This window comes from Mesoplodon mirus, assembly GCF_964341445.2.
Source record: "Mesoplodon mirus genome assembly, chromosome: 6".
Classification (NCBI taxonomy): Eukaryota; Metazoa; Chordata; class Mammalia; order Artiodactyla; family Ziphiidae; genus Mesoplodon; species Mesoplodon mirus.
In genome coordinates, this window is record NC_138982.1 from 79,114,180 (window position 1) to 79,132,576 (window position 18,397).

At 38.2% G+C, this 18,397-nt stretch overlaps 1 protein-coding gene and 1 long non-coding RNA gene across 4 annotated transcripts in view; one reads left to right on the forward strand and one right to left on the reverse strand.

Moving 5' to 3' along the window:
• The window catches only part of KPNA1 (karyopherin subunit alpha 1), a 70,583-nt gene extending 58,114 nt beyond the window's left edge, over positions 1 to 12,469 (forward strand). For both annotated transcript variants that reach the window (XM_082624664.1, XM_082624665.1), the window contains 3 exons: positions 1,214 to 1,341; positions 7,303 to 7,481; positions 8,919 to 12,469. In XM_082624664.1, the coding sequence (XP_082480790.1) occupies positions 1,214 to 1,341; positions 7,303 to 7,481; positions 8,919 to 9,106 (495 nt within the window). In that variant the 3' untranslated portion in view covers positions 9,107 to 12,469. The remainder of the gene's footprint in view (positions 1 to 1,213; positions 1,342 to 7,302; positions 7,482 to 8,918) is intronic.
• LOC309806134 lies at positions 3,828 to 18,294 on the reverse strand. 2 transcript variants are annotated; one of them, XR_014294352.1, is made up of 4 exons: positions 18,180 to 18,294; positions 9,644 to 10,479; positions 4,302 to 6,993; positions 3,828 to 4,171 (listed from the first exon to the last, which is right to left on the reverse strand). It is a non-coding gene; the product is annotated as an uncharacterized lncRNA (long non-coding RNA). The 2 variants fall into 2 exon arrangements; XR_014294353.1 differs by having other exon boundaries at positions 3,828 to 6,993.
• Positions 18,295 to 18,397: the final 103 nt, after the last annotated feature.

Consider the following 18,397-nt stretch of genomic DNA (forward strand, 5'->3'; position numbering starts at 1 on the left):
AAGATGAAGCACCTTTCCACTAAATTTTACTGACTTCCTTCAGTGTTGTAATAGAAAGAGTTCTTGACCAGGAAAGCATGGTTAGTCATCCCCAGGAGGCTGTCAGGGACTGAGATTGATAACTGTGGCATTTTATAGCATGCATGAGGGTGATTTCAGCTGCACTTTGTCTGCTACCACCAGGCTCTCATACAGAATTCCTCAGTTTTTTGATAAATGATATGAACCCATTTTAGGTTCTTGAGCTAAGGAGAAACATGAAGAAAGCAATTTGAGGAAGACTACTTTAGTATATGAGAGGGATTGAGTAAAAGTACTCTGTCTAAAGGCTATTCTGGTAATCTGTGTGGGAGGTGGTGGCTTGGAATAGAATGGTGGCAGTGCTAAAGGAAAGGAAAAGATGGACTTAGGATGTTCTGAATTGAGAATGTAAAGGAGACTTGGTGACTGATTGAATTTAGAATGAATGAATAAATAAATAATAAACAGCCTTTGTAAACTAGAGAGGTTTGAAAGGAGACCTGATACAAAGAGCAGATGGTATGTTTAAGGTGGTTAGCAGATGTTAAGTAAGCTGTCAGCCACCTTGGGCTGGGGCCCCAGTGAGAAATGTGGACTGGAGAGGTAGAGCACACATGTGAGAGTGGATGCTATGAGAGAAATGAGAATGGCAGAGGAAAAGAAAGAAAATTGAACTTTTATAATGTGTTATGGTGAGTGGAACAAGAGAGAAAAATAAAAGAGAAAAGAACCCAGGTAGAAAACTAGGAGATTACAAGGTCACAAACTCCAGGGAGGATGTTGTTAGTGATACTAAGTATAGCCAAAAGGTTAGGGATAATGAGGAGTTAACTCCTTCCAGTTTATTTAACTCCTTCCGGTTTATTTATTTATTTTCTGCGGTACGCGGGCCTCTCACTGCTGTGGCCTCTCCTGTTGCGGAGCACAGGCTCCGGATGCGCAGGCTCAGCGGCCATGGCTCACGGGCCCAGCCGCTCCGCGGCATGTGGGATCTTCCCGGACCGGGGCACGAACCCGTGTCCCATGCATTGACAGGCGGACTTTCAACTACTGTGCCACCAGGGAAGCCCCCAGTTTATTTTTAACAGGGGAAGGGTGTCATTAGTGAAGCTAGCTGAAAAGTTATAATTAGTGTCATGAACAGTTTCACAACTCTTGTAATTTCCCTTTCCATTTAATTTTTTCATTCCAGACTGTGATAGATGCCAACATTTTCCCAGCCCTCATTAGTATATTACAAACTGCTGAGTTTCGGACAAGGAAAGAAGCAGCTTGGGCCATCACAAATGCAACTTCTGGAGGATCAGCTGAACAGATCAAGTAAGTACTAGCTAAGTAGTGCCTTGTAAATTAAAGGAAAATTACTGTCTCCCAATTAAGAATGCTCAACTTTAACCTCTTGGAAGATTGTTCTCAGTTTCATAATTAGACTCAAGCATATATTTGATTCCTTATATCGCTCCCATTCTCTATTGCTGAAGATAATTCTGGGATGTGAGAGGGAAGGCATAGTTGAGGTTTTAGGTGATCAAAACACTTATAGGGGTGGCTTGAGCCTACTCTCAAGCTGCTTGATCAAAAACATCTTGGGTAGTCTAGAAGGTTACTTGTAGAATTCTTAGAGTCTAACTTTAACAGCTAACTCTTGCTATTTCTAGTTTAGATGTCTTAATAGTAGAATTGGACAGACTTGAAAGAGATGTATTGATATGCCTTAAAATAAAGTGCCAAATTCAGTAGAGGCAGGTCTCCTAAAGGACTATGTTATTCAGTAAAGGGAGAGGTCTGTGTATTAGCTTGAGACTTAAATGGCCCCTAGGGCAGCAACTTATAATCTTAATGGCTAGAGTAGGCATAAATATGGATAGGAATCAATTCCTCAAAGGAACATCATATAATCAGATGGTTAATTATGGATATATACAGTATTTCAGATAGAAGAAAAAGAAGAATGGAACCTAGACTCTTAGCCTGCCTTAAGATTCTTTGGGGAATTCAAATGAGGAGAATATGGTTACCAATGAGTTAAAGCATTAACGCCTTCTATGTATGTAGTAATATTGGGGAAACATAGCTACTTCTGATATTGTCGCTTTGTGGGTTAAATGTAGGTGCTCAACCAGTGCTGATTTTTTAGTGCTCTGTTGGGAATTTCAACATGAGAAGGTAAAGTAGTCCTAAGATTTCAGAAATTGATCAGAAAACAAGATTACAGAAAATAAGTATGTACCTGAAATAATACAACTTAAATAGATTAACACATGCAGTAACTATTTCGGTATAGTTCATCGTGGATAGGTTAGCCAAGGAGGACTTCAAGTGGTCTTCAGAGCATATTTGTAGGGGATTGGGTCTTTTTTAACCTCCAAAGTTCCGGTCTGGGGTACTATGATTTTTAAGTATGCCACCACCAGATGGCAGTAATATGAAGTAATATAGAAGTTATTAGAACAGTTGATAATTGTCTTATGTTCAAATTCAGATTTATAATTATTGTCACTATATTTTATACCAAATGTTTTCTTAATTGAAATAGTGAAACTGTACATGTACATATTTTAAAGACATTTTAAAATACTATGGTATCTTTCATCAGAAAGTATTCAGGGGTATTTTGCTCTGTTAGAGAGGAATGGACTGCCTACTCTCCCTTTTTACAATTCAGCATAGCTATTTATAATAATGGAGTTAATTATCATTCTCCTAGCAGTTTTTTCTTAACCGCGTAAAGAGTTATTTTGAAAGATTATTATAAAACTATTACAGTCCAAATTATAGAAAATAAGCTGTCTTTATTACTGATAAAAGACATCTGTGTGGCTTCTGCTTATTGTTGAGAAGACAAGATTTAGATGCAAGTGCCAGTTAGAATAACTTAGGAAGTATTCATAATTTTAGGTTAAATATAATCAAATGCTAATACATACTACAGTTCTTAAAAATGAAATATAAAGAATGTTGTCTGGAATTAAAGTTTCATGAAAGAGATGAAACTTGACATTTGGGTAGAGATTTGGCAATTCTGGAGGAGAGAGAATAGCATGAGGGAATATGCACAGTAAATGTTATTGGAAGAGGCAAATCAATCTTGCTATAGGTTATTCTTTTGCAGGGATGAGGAATTAAGTAATTGATGGACTTTGAAAACTGGGATGAAGGCCTTAATCTTGGGTATTGGGAAGACTCTGGAGTGTCTTTAACATTGAGAGTGATATGAAGAAGATAGTGGTTTTTTGTTTGTTTTTTTAATTTGGCTGCGTCGAGTCTTAGTTGTGGCATGCGGGATCTTTGTTGCTGCGTGTGGGATCTTTTAGTTGTGGCATGCGGGATCTTTAGTTGCAGCATGTGGGATCTAGTTCCCTAATCAGGGATCGAACCCTGGCCCCCTGCACTGGGGGCGTGGAGTCTTAGCCACTGGACCAGCAGGGAAGTCCCAAGAAGATAGTGTTTTGAGGAGAGGAAAGAGAGCAATTAAGATGCCATTGCAGTAGTTTAGTACACTGTGATGGCCAGAATTAAGATAATAGCTGTAGGGACTTCCCTGGTGGTCCAGTGGTTAAGACTCCATGCTTCCACTGCAGAGGGCACAGGTTTGATTCCTGGTCCGGCAACTAAGATCCCGCATGCTGCTAGGCATAGCAAAAAAAAGTGTTGTAGCATGAGGTATGGGTCTAGATATGGGAAAGAACGATCTCTAGAACTTGGTGGCAGGTTACAGATTGCAAAGGAAAGGAAAGAGCCAAAGATGACCGGAGAAAAAGGTGGTGCTGTTGATAAAAATTAAACACAGAAGAAGCAAAATCCTGTTTGAGAGGGATGGCTTTTTTTATTTATTTATTATTTAGTTTTGGCTGTGTTGGGTCTTTGTTGCTGCATGCGGGCTTTCTCTAGTCGGGGCGAGCCGGGGCTACTCTTTGTTGTGGTGCACGGGCTTCTCATTGTGGTGGCCTCTTTTGTTGCGGAGCACAGGCTCTAGGCACGTGGGCTTCGGTAGTTGTGGCATGTGGGCTCAGTAGTTGTGGCTTGCGGGCTCTAGAGCGCAGGCTCAGTAGTTGTCGTGCATGGGCTTAGTTGCTCCACGGCATGTGGGATCTCCCCGGACCAGGGCTCGAACCTGTATTCCCTGCATTGGCAGGCGGATTCTTAACCACTGCGCCACCAGGGAAGTCCCGAGAGAGATGGTTTAAGACACAGTGAGTTTGTTTTTCATCAGAAGAAATATTTGAGAAATATAATTCACTTTTCCAGATAGTAAATTCTTATGGACTAAATTTCCTTACCCAGAAAATTTTCTTAATGGAAGCCTTTTCTGCCACAAAAGCCAGCTAGCGTCAGTGACCAGTGATTGCTTTATCCAAGTGTTTAAAATACACCACCCATTGGAGCCAGTTCCAGACTTTAACCGTAGAATTGTGCCTGTTTTCCAGTCATCTTTTCAAGTCTTCAGACTTTCCTGAGGAAATACTTCTTGCAGTGCTTTTCTCAAAGTAATATGACTTTCCAACTCCTATACAGCCCAGGTCCTCTGTTTTGCTTTTTGGTGCAAATTACTATCTTTGGAGAAACTTGCATCAGTAGTGAAATACCACTATGGTGGTCTTAAATCTCCAAAGATGAGTGGTTGCATCAGAAAACAGCACCTTAAATTCCTCTGATCTTGTAAGGAGGTATAATTTAAGTGGCTAGAATTGGGAACCCAAAACTCATTTAATGAACTTTGCCATAATAATAATAATACCATATTTTTGCAAATATAAAACCTCACATCTTCAAAACTCTGGATTTACTTATTAGCACTTTTTTTTTTTTTTTTTTTTTTTTTTTTTTTGCGGTACACGGGCCTCTCACTGTTGTGGCCTCTCCCGTTGCAGAGCACAGGCTCCGGACGCGCAGGCTCAGTGGCCACGGCTCATGGGCCCAGCCGCTCCGCGGCATGTGGGATCTTCCCGGACCAGGGCACAAACCCGTGTCCCCTGCATTGGCAGGCAGACTCTCAACCACTGCGCCACCAGGGAAGCCCTTATTAGCACATTTTTGGGTAGAGTTTTTTAATTAGAAAGTTTTAGTCAGTATTTATTCATTTAATTATATACAAGTTCTAGAAGCTTTCTAGAACTTAAAATTTGTTTTTAATTCTGAATCAAGTTTTCAGAATACTGGTTTTCATAATAAAAAGTTTCACAACCAGACAGTATTACAAAAGTAAATGAGGTTTTTAAAGGCGATGTAAGGATTAGAGGTTACTGAGCCAAGATTTCTAGATGGGAGAGAAAATCATATCAAGCATAGACCAGGATCAAGTTTGCAGACAATTTGGAGATTCTGAACAAATCTCTGAAATCCAGTTGGTGTTCTATAGACTTGCCTTTATAGGCCAGTGAAGTTTAAGTGCAGACATGTAAGTAATCTGTTTAATTAACTACTCTAAAATTTTGCTGGGGTTTAGTGACAGACTTAGTCTTTGATTCCCAGACTTTTCCAGTTGAGGAAACTGAGGCACAGAGAGATCAGATAACTTGTCCAAAGTCATCCAGCTTGTATGTAGCACAGCTGGGATGTAGTAGTGGTGGTTATCTCTGGGTACTTTTTATTTTTCTTTATGCTTTTCTATGTTTTTCAAATTTGCAGCAACTAACATTTATAATCTAAAGAGGCTTGGTTTTGTTTTTTTAAGAAAAACAGTGAGAATTATGTAGATATGTTGAAGGAGTGGTTAACAGTTTCTAGTGACTAAAAACTGTGGTGTAAAGGAAGGGGAGATGGTCAGAAATGGCTTTATGCCTTACCTAGTCTCTTTATGACTGACCTAGTCTATTCCTAGGACATATCATCTAAATTGTCAGTAAATATTTAAAGTTACACACAATACTATTAAATTCATTCCTTTGTAAATAATAAATATTATATAAAACTTTTAAAAAAATTAAGCCTTTTTAAAGAACATTTTTAGATTTACAGAAAATTTTAGATAATACAGAGTTCCCTCCCTTCTAAGTTTCTTCTAGTAAAATCTTGCTTTAGTGTGGTTACATTTGTTATAGCTAATGAACCAGTACTGATACTTTACTAGCTTAAGTTCATATATTCATATTTTATATTAAGGGTTATTCTTTGTGTTGTACAATTATAGGTTTTAATGAATGTTTCCACCATTGTAGTATCATTCACTGCTCTAAAAATCCCCTCTGCTTCACCTATTCATCACTACTCCCTTACTTCCATCCCTCAAATCCCTGGCAACCACTATTCTATTGCCTTTATACGTTTTCTGTTTTCCAGAATGTCATATATTTGGAATCATATAGTATGGAGTCTTTTCAGACTAGCTTCTTTCACTTAGCAATATGCATTTAAGGTTCCTTCACATCTTTTCATGGCTTGATAGCTCATTTCTTTTTATCACTGAATAATATTCCATTGTCTGAATGTACTACAGTTTATTCAGTCACCTATTGAAGGACATTTTGGTTGCTTCTAGTTTCTGGCAGTTAGGAATAAAGCTCCTGTAAATCTTGTACAGGTTTTTGTGTGGACATAAATTTTCATCTCAATTGGGTAAATGTCTAGGAGTGTGATTGCTGGATCATATGGAAAGCTTTGTTTAAAAAACAAAAACAAAAACCTGCCAAGCTGTCTTTCCAAGTGGTTATCCTATTTTGTATTCCCACCAGCAAAAAAATGAGAGTTGTTTCTCCACATCCTTACCCCTGTTTGGTATTGTCAGTGTTTTGGATTTTAGCCATTTTAATAGATGTGTAGGGGCATCACTGTTTTGATTCGCAGTTCCTGAACGGCATATGATGTTAAGTGTCTTTTCATATGCTTTTTTGCCATCAGTATATGTTTGTTGAGATCTTTTGCCCATTCTTAAATTCTGTTATCTTTAAGAGTTCTTTGTACACAATAGAATTGGCTTGTTGGGCTTGTGCTGGCTTTAGCACCAAGTGTGTCCTGTTTCAGAGGTGTGGTTACCTATAGAAACAAAAATGAAATTAATCAAAAGTATACTATTTTGAAGAATCACTCATAGAGTAAGAGAGTATTCCAATTCCTTTGAGTCTAATAATTGTGGAGGGAAAAAAGAATGGTGATAGTGCCAGATAACTGTTTTTTTTTTTTTTTTGGTAGCTTTTTTTTTTGACAAGCTGTAGGTTGTATGGTTGAATGGGTGCCTACTTTTATTTCTACAGTGAATTTGAGGATTTCCCTTCTACCAATTTCATAAAAGTTTTATGAAATGAAAAGCTTTGCTTGACTAAATTGTTCTTTGTATTAATTTAGGTACCTCGTAGAACTGGGCTGTATCAAGCCACTCTGTGATCTCCTCACAGTCATGGACTCTAAGATTGTACAGGTTGCCCTAAATGGCTTGGAAAATATCCTGAGGCTTGGAGAACAAGAAGCCAAAAGGAATGGCACTGGCATTAATCCTTACTGTGCTTTGATCGAAGAAGCTTATGGTAAGACAGATTGTTTAATAGATGTCCTGAAATTATTTTTTTCCTTTTTCTCCATGCTTTTCTGGCTTGTCCACACCTGTCATTAGCAAACTCATACAAAAAAGTTGTTCTGAGTAATATTTAGTATGCAGAATTGGAAAAGAAGATGCACTGTAGATGTGAAGAGAAGCAAGTACCCTTTTAAGTTGGGCCCTTTTTACACTGGGCTGTTAGGATCTTCCATTCCCTGACTCTGCTTGCCATTGTGGGTACTTTTGTATTCTTACTAGTCCATCTGAGCCTCAAGAGCATCCATATCTACTGTAGACTATGCCCGACTCCACTCCTTTTCTCTTGTAAGATTTTAGAGTTCTGATTTTGAGTTGCATCCCCCAATTCCTGTGTTCCTAAAGTGTTTTTGACTGTAAAGGTTTCTAAGAGTTTCATTAGAAACAGTAGAGTCACTATCTGCCATTTGGTTTCCTCATTCTTCCAATCTCAGTTCTAACTGTACTCTTAATCACTGGTTTACCACTGTACTTTAAAACTTTTAAGTTCCCTAAGTGATTTTAATGCATAGCCAGGACTGAAAACCACTGCTCTAGGGTTTGTTTATTCCTAAAATTGGAATTAGGGATCATAGGGCACATTCATCTTCACATTTATCAGATAATGCAGAATTGTTTTCCAAAATGACTTTAACAGTTTACCATTTTTTAAAGGCCTGATTATAAAAACTATATTCCTGCTTAGTGTAAGAAATTTTGAAATGTATGAAAAGACAAATGTTCCTCTACCCAGATCTTTTGCCATAGGAGAGGACTTCTGTTAATTTTTGCATGTGTGTGTATATATATATATATATATATTTTTTTAAATATGGATACATATATATGTATTTTTTTCTTTTGAGCAATGTTAACATTTATTTCCAGTATCGCTGTAGCAGTTAGATTGCTTATGGCTATAGGTAAAAGAAAGCCTAGCTCAGATGTGCTTAAACTTAATAAAGGGAGGAGTATGTGTTGGCTAATTGTTCTGGTTAGACTTCTTAGTTTAAGCAATAGAAATTGATTCTGATTGATTTAAGGATATTACACATTTGTTGAAATGATACTGGATAGCTCAGAGCCTAGGTAGATAGAACCAGAGCAAAGAATAAATTAGGCCACAGACACAGTCCAGTAGGAAAACTTCTGTTCCTAGCCTTGGGCACAGGATGATGTGACTGTTATGGAAACTGCTGCTTCTGGGGACTGGCTGTTTCTTGCATACATTTTTAATATGTCAGTTTGCAATAGTATTATTCAGATGTAATCCCAGCAATGTTTTCTATGTTGCTGCAAGATGATTATGAGATGTAGAGAATCTTCCTTTTATGTCAAGGAAAGAGACATGGCAAAATACAGTTTTATTAGAATTTCCAACAGATTTTTTTTTTTTAATTCTTCATTCTAGGTCTGGATAAAATTGAATTCTTACAGAGTCATGAAAACCAAGAGATCTACCAGAAGGCCTTTGATCTTATTGAGCATTACTTTGGGACCGAGGATGAAGACAGCAGCATTGCACCCCAGGTTGACCTTAGCCAGCAGCAGTACATCTTCCAGCAGTGTGAGGCGCCTATGGAAGGTTTCCAGCTTTGAAGCAATACTCTGCTTTCATGTCCCCGTGTCAGACCAGGCTACCCAGTCAAGTCCTCTTGTGGAGCCCACAGTCCTCATGGAGCTAACTTCTCAAATGTTTTCCATAATACTGTTTGCGCTCATTTGCTTGCCTTGCGCACCTGCTCTCTTACACACATCTGGAAAACCTCTGGCTCTCTGTGGTGGAATACCCTTCTAATAAAAGGGTAACCAGAACGGCCCACTCTCTTATGGAAAACCCTAGGCTTTGGAGATCCGCAGTTATATATTATAGAGTCATGAATATACACATAACAATGTGGCTCCCTTTTTTTTTTTTTCTGGGGGAAAAAAGAGGACTCCTCATTCCCTTTAATGTGGGAAAAAATACATTAAAAGATGAGACTAAACCTTTATCTTGAATTTCACACAACTACTTGCAACAAGGGAGATGTTTAGACCTGTTGTGTACTTCAGAGTACTTTTCATGAGTTCTTCCACAGTGAACCCTTGGATTACCTGGTGGCTTTTTCTAGCCAAATTTGCATTAATCCTTACTGAGATTGGATGGTTTTCTTTCCTCTGTTGGCGCCATTCTCCACAGATACTCAACCATCCGCTCCCTCACCTTCAGCCTTCAGTGAATGTGCTTTCTAGTTGTCAGGAATGCTGAAGAATTAACACTTTGACTCTTAAATGTGATACTGGTTTGAAGATTCCCTTAGAGCAAAAGGAGAGGGGCACATATTAATTTGTATGGCTATTGCTTCTCTTTGGTCTTATGTGTCTTAGGATTTGGAAGTGGTTCAATTCTAATGCTGGTATGAAGATTTAGAATCCTTAGTGATCGAAACCGTATCCTGTAATTCAATAAACAAGTTAAAAACAAATAGAAAAAAAAAAAGCCCTCTGATTTCCCCAAACTTAACCAGTGTGAGTAGAGGCTGTGTTTCTGCATTAAAACAAATGTTTCAGGCTTTGTGGTCCTGATCAAGGTCCTCATTAAATTGGAGTTCACCCTAGGTGCTTTTCCCCTCTGTGACTGGCAAGTAACACATGCTTTCAAAGGTTACTTAGGGAATTCTTTTTTTTTTTCCCTTAGTTGGGTGCAGCTGGATTCTAATGTATTCATACTGCACATAAGTAGCATCCTTATCTTAAATAACCATCTTCTGGACATGACCTGTTTAACCCAAATAAGGGCAGTGATCTTTTTCTTATAACCTCATTGTTCCCTAATCATTTCATTTCATCTCCTACTAGTACTACCCAGTCAAGTCCCCTCCATAAAATAAAAACAGTTCTACCTTCTGGCTCATTTAATGATGACTGCAATCTCTACCTGCAAATGGCGCTTCCAGTACTGTCTTCAGTGATCCACATTTGTGCTCAGACTGGAATGAAAAAATAAGCTTAATTGCCAAGAGAACTGCAACTGAGTTCAATACAACTTCTTGGTGCTAGTTGGCCATCTTGACTCAATGTTGGGATATACTATCAGAGAAGATTTTTTGTTGATGTGCTGTTCAAAATGAATTCTGAAGGAAAAGTTGCTCACTTTTTCAGAGAATATCCTTTTATTAAACCTCTTTACTTTAGTCCTCTTCTAGAATTCATTATAGCCCCAAAGCGTAACTATTTGGAAGTTCCCCTGACAAGCTGTTATATCTCTGGTAAATCCTGCTGAACTTTAGGGACATTCAGAGCTTTCATACCTCATCATGTTATTTAAGCAGCCAACTTATGTGATCTGATTTAAACTTAAAAAAATCCACTTCATTCAAAGTAGAAAGATACAAAGACAGAGGACATTTATCAGCCAAGCATGTGATGCATTTTTTTTGCATCTAGTCTGTAACTGTGTCTGTGCTCTGGATGGATACCGTCTGATGTCTGTCTGTTATTGATGGAGCAGCCACGCAAAACTAGTCAACTCCCATCTATAACTGTTACTCTTTCTAGTGCTGCTTTGTGCTGAAAGAACATTTTAGTTTACTGCACTTGACCTGTAAAAGACTTTGATTCTTTGTAATTTTAGGGACAAATTAGGTGGTTAATTTAAAGAAAAACTTTCAATGTTGCCTTTACATCACATTAAAATATAACTTCTTTCAGAAGGGTAATAGAAACACTGATTCATAGTAAAAATCTTGTTTTTAGCTTTGACTTTTTCGTGGCTGAGTTTTTTTTAATTGTAAATTACTGGTAACATTAGGATGTTTTAAATCATGTACCTTCTATTGGATAATTTAAAAAATTTCAGCTCGTTTTGATAAACCAATTTGAATGGAAAAAATATAAAACAAAATTATTTCCCCAAGTTAGCAAGAAGAGCGTACATTGGGATTTTTTGCTAGCAATTGCAGGTGTCTCAATGAATGAATTAAAACAAAGAAAGTCCATTTAACTAATGTGGTCTATTTTCTGTCTAAAACAAGAGGAATTTATGTTGCTCCTGTCTGAGAAGTTCATGAGCCATGAGATAACGAGCTAATTTTTTGCAATGAATTTTTTTAAATATAAAAGTTGTAATTGATTAAAAGTTAAATCCCAGCATAACTGTTGTAACTGATAAAGCAGCCTTTTTGGCAATAGAATGACATTTAGGAGGTAGCTGTTAAGTCCTATTTTTAGTTCTCTACCTGGCAGATTGTATCAATTTACTTTATTGTATAATCTTATCACTAAGATGTTACTTATTACAAAAGCATGCTAATTTCAACACAGGAAAACTCTTCTGTAGTTTAATATACTGATGGGCGTGGGGTGGGAAGTGGCTTGATTTTACTTTCCTCTCCTTTTCTTCCTCCTCCAAACTCTCAAAGTGTATTCTTTGAAATGAGAACTTTAGTGGGAAAAAAAGCATTGATAACATTTGGGATGTAAAGGCACTTTGTATCTGAAGGACCAGGAGGTAGATAACGGCCAGACTGAGAGACACCAAGAAAGGTAAAGATGATAGATACGAAGAATGGTGAGAATTAGGAGACAGAGTTCTCCATGTAACACTTTTAATTCATGTTGTCACTAAGTAATTAGAACCCTTTTAAACTTAACTTATATCAGCTGTACTGTTTTCGAAAATTCTGTTGCCCTAGGATTGTTCCTTCCATCTGCCAGATAAAGCTGAATGGGCTCTGGGTCATTTTTCATCGTTATTGTTACAGATATAAACTTTAACAGTTATCCCATAATAAATCTGAATTATTCCAGATTGTTGCTGACTTTGCATAAGAAAAAATATGTAGTATATTTTATTAATCAAACTTTGTCAACTATTCTTTGTTGTACATGGCCACCCACGGGCAACTATGAATTTACTTCTCTAGTGCTAAATAAATATTTCAGTTATTTAATACCCCAATTTGGGGTTGCATTATGAAAGAGTTTTCCTCAGGTTGAAGAATTTTTCTTTCTCGCTAATGAAATTTGTGAACGTTTTTATATCAATAGGCAAGTCATTATAGCTGTTTAAGGGCTTGGGGCTTTTTACATACATTAGAAATTGTGATGTCTAAGGGTGATTGTCACTAAAGAAAAGGGATCCACTTTTAGAAAGAGGTATTATTTGCTTTTCATATTTATTTACTATGTTCTACCTCCTATATTCCAAAATTTGCTCATTTGCAGAGACAGATATACCTATATATGGAAGTCTCAAATCTGAATTTTTTGCCATCTGAAGTTAACAGAACCATTTTCTTCTGTTGTGAGGTGAGCAGAGTAAATATATACCCCGCTGGGAAATATTCTTGGCTGTCTTTTTCTATCAATCATCAAAAGTTAAAGTTACATACATATCTTTGAGAAGCTAAAGTGATTGAAGGCAGATGTAGTACCACAAGTACAGTAAGTCTGCTCTAACTTGGAGAAATTCTATAACGTGCTTTACGGTCAGAAAAGGACAGGTAGCAACAGTGGGTACCAGAGCATCAGAAGAATGTGTGATAAAGTAAATATCATTATATGCTGATTCTAAAAATATCAGATTGCTACTGGACATAAAATTCATCTGGAGGTTTGGGGTAAGAAGAAAGGATTAAGGGTAGAGGAAGTTCCATTCTGTTTTCAGCTAGGGGTAGACAAGGAAGTCCCATCTGTTTTCCTGCAGGTCACATAAAGGCAACTAGTCTTTATTTGAACCACTGCTGTGTTCCAGGTGCCTGGCTAAGTAAGGGCTTTCACTTTTTCTCATTTAATCCTTCAACTGCTCTTTGAGGTGGATAATTGTCATTATGTTATAGTGACAAAATCAACACTTAGGAGAATTTACTTTGCCTCAAGGCACAGCCCTTGGACACTGTCTAAAGGGGGGGAAAAGCCCTGCAGGCTGTGTGTCTTGAAGAAAGCAGCAGTCACAGTGGAGGTGTTCTGTGCCAAGAATTCCCAGAACAAGACACAGCAACCACAGCGGGGCCAACTCTTGTTGGGCCATTCTTTCTTGTTCTTCCTTATCAGTCCCCTTGAAATGACTAAATCAGGTATGAATTGCTTTTAGGTTACATAATCTGGAGTGTAGACCCTCTCAGTCCAAACATTTTTCCTCTTCTGTGGTGCTAAAATTCTGTATGACCTGACAAGTTAAAAATAATATATAAATGATTGATTTTGAGTTTAGTAGCATAATGGCTAAACTCAGAAACATGTTTCCATTCAACAAACTCAAATGTAGAAAGTACTGACAGAGAGGGAAAGGCTTTGGAACAAAGAATGCTGCCATAGAAAGCAGTGCCATCCATGGATGTGAATTTAACACAGCTTACTTCCTAAAGGAGTGTCCACACAAGGAGTGTCCAAAGTTTAAAAAAATGACCTTTTAATGTATGTTGTTGAGTATGTTCTGCTTACCTCGTCATTTTGACCACTCTATGTCCTTTTTCAAAGTGTTCTTACACTTTGATTTGGAATGGTTCTAATGATTCTTTGTACTTGAATGTGGTTGGTCAGGCCATGGATGAGTGCCTTGCACACAGTAGACATTCAATAAATATTAAATGACTGAAGGAATGTGCATCTATGTGATATTAGTAAAGGGTACTTGGTTACCAAAGAAAGCTCAAAGGAATTCCTTTATGCTGCTGTTTGAAACAAGGATTAACAACTCTTTAGTGTCTCAAAATTTAAGTGTTTTATATATAGTTCCCTTTCAGGAGACATAATTTGACCTGAAGTTTACAAAAGCAAACGCTGTCATAACACAGGTTTGTTATATTAAAACAAACAAAACAAAACAAAACCTATGCCTTCTGAGAAAAGTTAATGGGTATATTTTACAGGGTAACTAATATATAATCAACCCCATGTTTATATATACACCAGAAATAGCTCATCAGTCTCTTCTGGCATACTCTAAGAAGAAAAAAATTTTTTGCCAATTATATCCAACCAATATGGAAGTGGTGGTTGCCTTAGGCTATTAAATAGAGATTTTTCATTTTTACACATTGTATGTATTGCTGCATGAGAATACTTTATACATTCTTCCAATTTAAGTGACAAATCAGTAGAAAAAGAAAGATGTATTTATTCATTCTGTGATTGCTTCTCTACCATTTTTGAGATTCCACTGACCAGGTATTTTTTCTGAAAACAAAACAAAATCTTAAAACAGTCTTAGTTCCTGCAGACTACACTATCATCCATAGTACACAACTGTAGGGTTTACAAGTTTATTAAAGCTAGCTTAGATGACTGTTGCCCCTATTTCATTTGACATTTTGAAAAAAAAGTACTTTTTTAACATCTTTATTGGGGTATAATTGCCTTACGATGATGGTGTGTTAGTTTCTGCTTTATAACAAAGTGAATCAGTTATACATATACATATGTTCCCGTATCTCTTCCCTCTTGCGTCTCCCTCCCTCGCACCCTCCCTACCCCACCCCTCTAGGTGGTCACAAAGCACCGAGCTGATCTCCCTGTGCTATGGGGCTGCTTCCCACTAGCTATCTATTTTACGTTTGGTAGTGTATATATGTCCATGCCACTCTCTCACTGTGTCACAGCTTACCCTTCCCCCTCCCCATATCCTCAAGTCCATTCTCTAGTAGGTCTGTGTCTTTATTCCCGTCCTGCCCCTAGGTTCTTCATGACCTTTTTTTTTTAAAAAGTATTTTTCTAATTTTAAAATCAATAGTGGTCATTTCTGTGATCTTGAATGTTTTTCCAAAGAATGAAATTACTCTCTAAATTCCTTTATCTATACCCACTTAACGTGAGGAAGCCAAAGGAGCCCAACGGGTGTCCACAATATGGATCACTGCCCTATCTAAAACACTTGGCCCCAGCATTATTTATGGGTAAGGAGAAAATAGAAACCCAGAAGGCCACAGTGGTGGGGAGAGATCTGGGCAGGCTGGAGTGCAAATTAGCATACAAAGAGTGTAGAATCTTCCAAGATTAACTTCTGATAATGAGGACAGCCTTCTTGGGAAGTCCACACTTACTGTTCTGGTTTGCTGGGGGCAGTCCCAGTTTTTAAATCAACACCTGTTAATTATTTTAGTGCCCCGTTTCACTTTAAAGAAGTCTCAGTTTAGATAAGTTGCATGGCCACCCCACATTTAGCCCAAAGAGATGCTTGTATATTTAAACTGCTAGTGGTCTTAAGCAACTGGGTATGTATAGAGTTCCATTATGCTTGATTTTTGAGGTCTGGATTTGGTAATCAATTGCTACGAAGGAGGTCAGTCAAGTTGTCCCTTAGTATAGGAATCACTCCCAGGCCGTGTTTAAGGTCTGACACACATACCCACCCCCCCACCCCCAATTTTTTTTTACAATTAAAAAAAAAATGACCCATTTGTGGCAATATTTCTACTTAGAATTGCAACTTTACTGGGTAGCAAGGAGAATAAACCTTTCAACCACAGATGAGACTTTCAGTTCTAAAACTTCTATGGGAAATTTAAAGAAACTTTAATGGGAGAGAAACTTCCAAATCACCTATCTGGTGAAGATTAAAAGTAGCAAAAATAGAAATGATTAAAAACGGGACCGAGTAAGGAATTTTGCTTGCGGGCCCCAAATGCAAATCTCTAGTTATGGTTTTAGCCACTTTGGATTTACTTGTATCAGTATTCCCTATTCCTATACACACTCCACAGTTGCTGATGCTCCCCTCCTCCCAAGGAAGTAAACTAATTGTTTGTCCTAATCCAAACGGACTACAATATTAGGACTGCATGTTAGTACTAGAACATGACTAATGAATAAAGATTTAACTAGTTATGTTCATAGCTTTTTCTTTACACGAGTTCCTGATGCTATTCATAAAAACACTGCAGACACCAAGAAATGAATTTTAATACTGAAATCTCTCACTCAAATTTTGGGAAAATCTGACACAAAATCATTTCTGGATATTCCTGTCAACACATTCTTAGTTGTGTGCCCACTCTCTCCCTCATGCCTGTGGTATTTCTAGTGGGCTAAATATACTCCAGTACCAACACCCATCTTAGCCCTCAGACCATGTGTTTACCTTGTCTAATTGCCTTTCTTTACTGTGTTGGAAAAATACAGATTTACTTATATTCTTTGAAACAAAGCCTATGCTTTGTTCTGTGAAGTGCTTTTAAATTTATTTTTTAATGAGTTATTTAGAGTGTTTCTAAGCTTCCCAGTAAAAATCACTCTAACCCTAGCAAATGGGAGGAGGAAAGGAGAGGGAGGAGGTGGAGTTTAATCAGATTAAGATAATGTATAAAAATGGATGCTTCACATCATTTTAAAGATGCTCTTCCCATTCTCAGCACCACATTGTGTTTATACTGTTAATTTGCACTAGCTAAGTCAATTCCTGTCTAAATTCCAAACTAGAGTAGTAAGGTCTTTAAGTAATGAGGTTTTAACTAGTTTATTCTAGGTGATCTAATTATGCTGTTGTGCCTTATAAAAGCAAGACTTTAAATTATCCTCAGTAAGTATAGGACAGGAGACCCTTTGTTTCCAAATGCTTTAATTGGTGACTGACAGAAAACATCATGAGACACATTTGCCTCTTCACTTCAACTGGCTACCAGGAAAACCTTTCAAACAACACTAACAGCCTCTCTTGGGCACTCTTTATTGAGCAATTACGATCGACTCTCCCTATATGTGGGTTACACATCCTCACATTCAACCAACCACAGATCAAAAATCTTCCCCCCAAAATCCTGAAAGTTCCAAAAAGCAAAAATCGAATTTGCTTCATCCTGACAACTATGTATATAGCATTTATATTCTATTAGGTATTGTAAGTAATCTAGAGATCATTTAAAGTATAGGGAAGGATGTGAGTAGGTTATATGAAAATACTTCAGCATTTTATACAAAAGACTTGAGCGTCCAGTGGATTTTGGTATGATGTGTGGCGGGGCGGGGGGGAGGGTGTTGTGGAACCAATTCCCTGTAGATACCAAGGGACAGACTATACAGGATTGGAGAAAACAGGCTTCCATTTTGGTAAACTTATTCTTGTTTAAAGAGTAATTTACACCTGAAAAGCATCTATCCTTCACATACTTCACAGCCACTAATCATTTCTTAAAAGTAGGGAGGGCTGGCTAAAGCCTAGTTACGAGTAACCTTACACATTTCTTACCCCATTCCACCTTTTCCGTTCCAAACACCTATGCAGATCTGAACTTTCCTTGTCTTTGGAAATTTAAACCGTAAGGAAGTGCTAAGACAAACGTCTGCTCATTTCCCCCGTCACTACCATGTCGGGCTACCTGGTCACTGGCCTTTAAAAGCCCCTAACACATATTCTTTATCCTTCCCGAAACGTTTAGGGAACACTTTTTAAATCAGAAGTCTTACAATCTGGGCGTAAATTTAGGTACGTCCCCCTCGCCTACTTGCAGCCTTTCGTACCCCCCACCAGGCTCTACACCACAGCAGGAGGAGAACAGAATGAAAGCCACCTGTGCAGCCGGAATATACGCAGAGTCATCGGCGCTGGGTGGGCCCCGGTCTGCTAAGAAACGCGCGGTCTGAGCGCCTTACATCCAAATGCGGGCTTAACCCTGCAGCTACGGGCATCGCAAAATTCAGTCCGTTCTCGTCACACGGTTTCCAAAAAGTAATGAATGTTCTTCGAAATACTCACTGCTTCCCACGCTAGCCAGTGAGGTCTGGTAGAAGCCTTGTTCACTTTCCCTCTCGCCCAAGAACGCAACGCACTGCTCGCGCGTGGAGGACGAAAGCGCAGAAGGCCGGAAGAAAACCTCAGGACTTTCTTTTGCGCAAGCGCAAGCGGGCTTCCCCCACAAGCCACCTCGGTTCGGAAGCGGTGGTGGAAGGGGCAGTCTCTGCTCATGCGCCCGG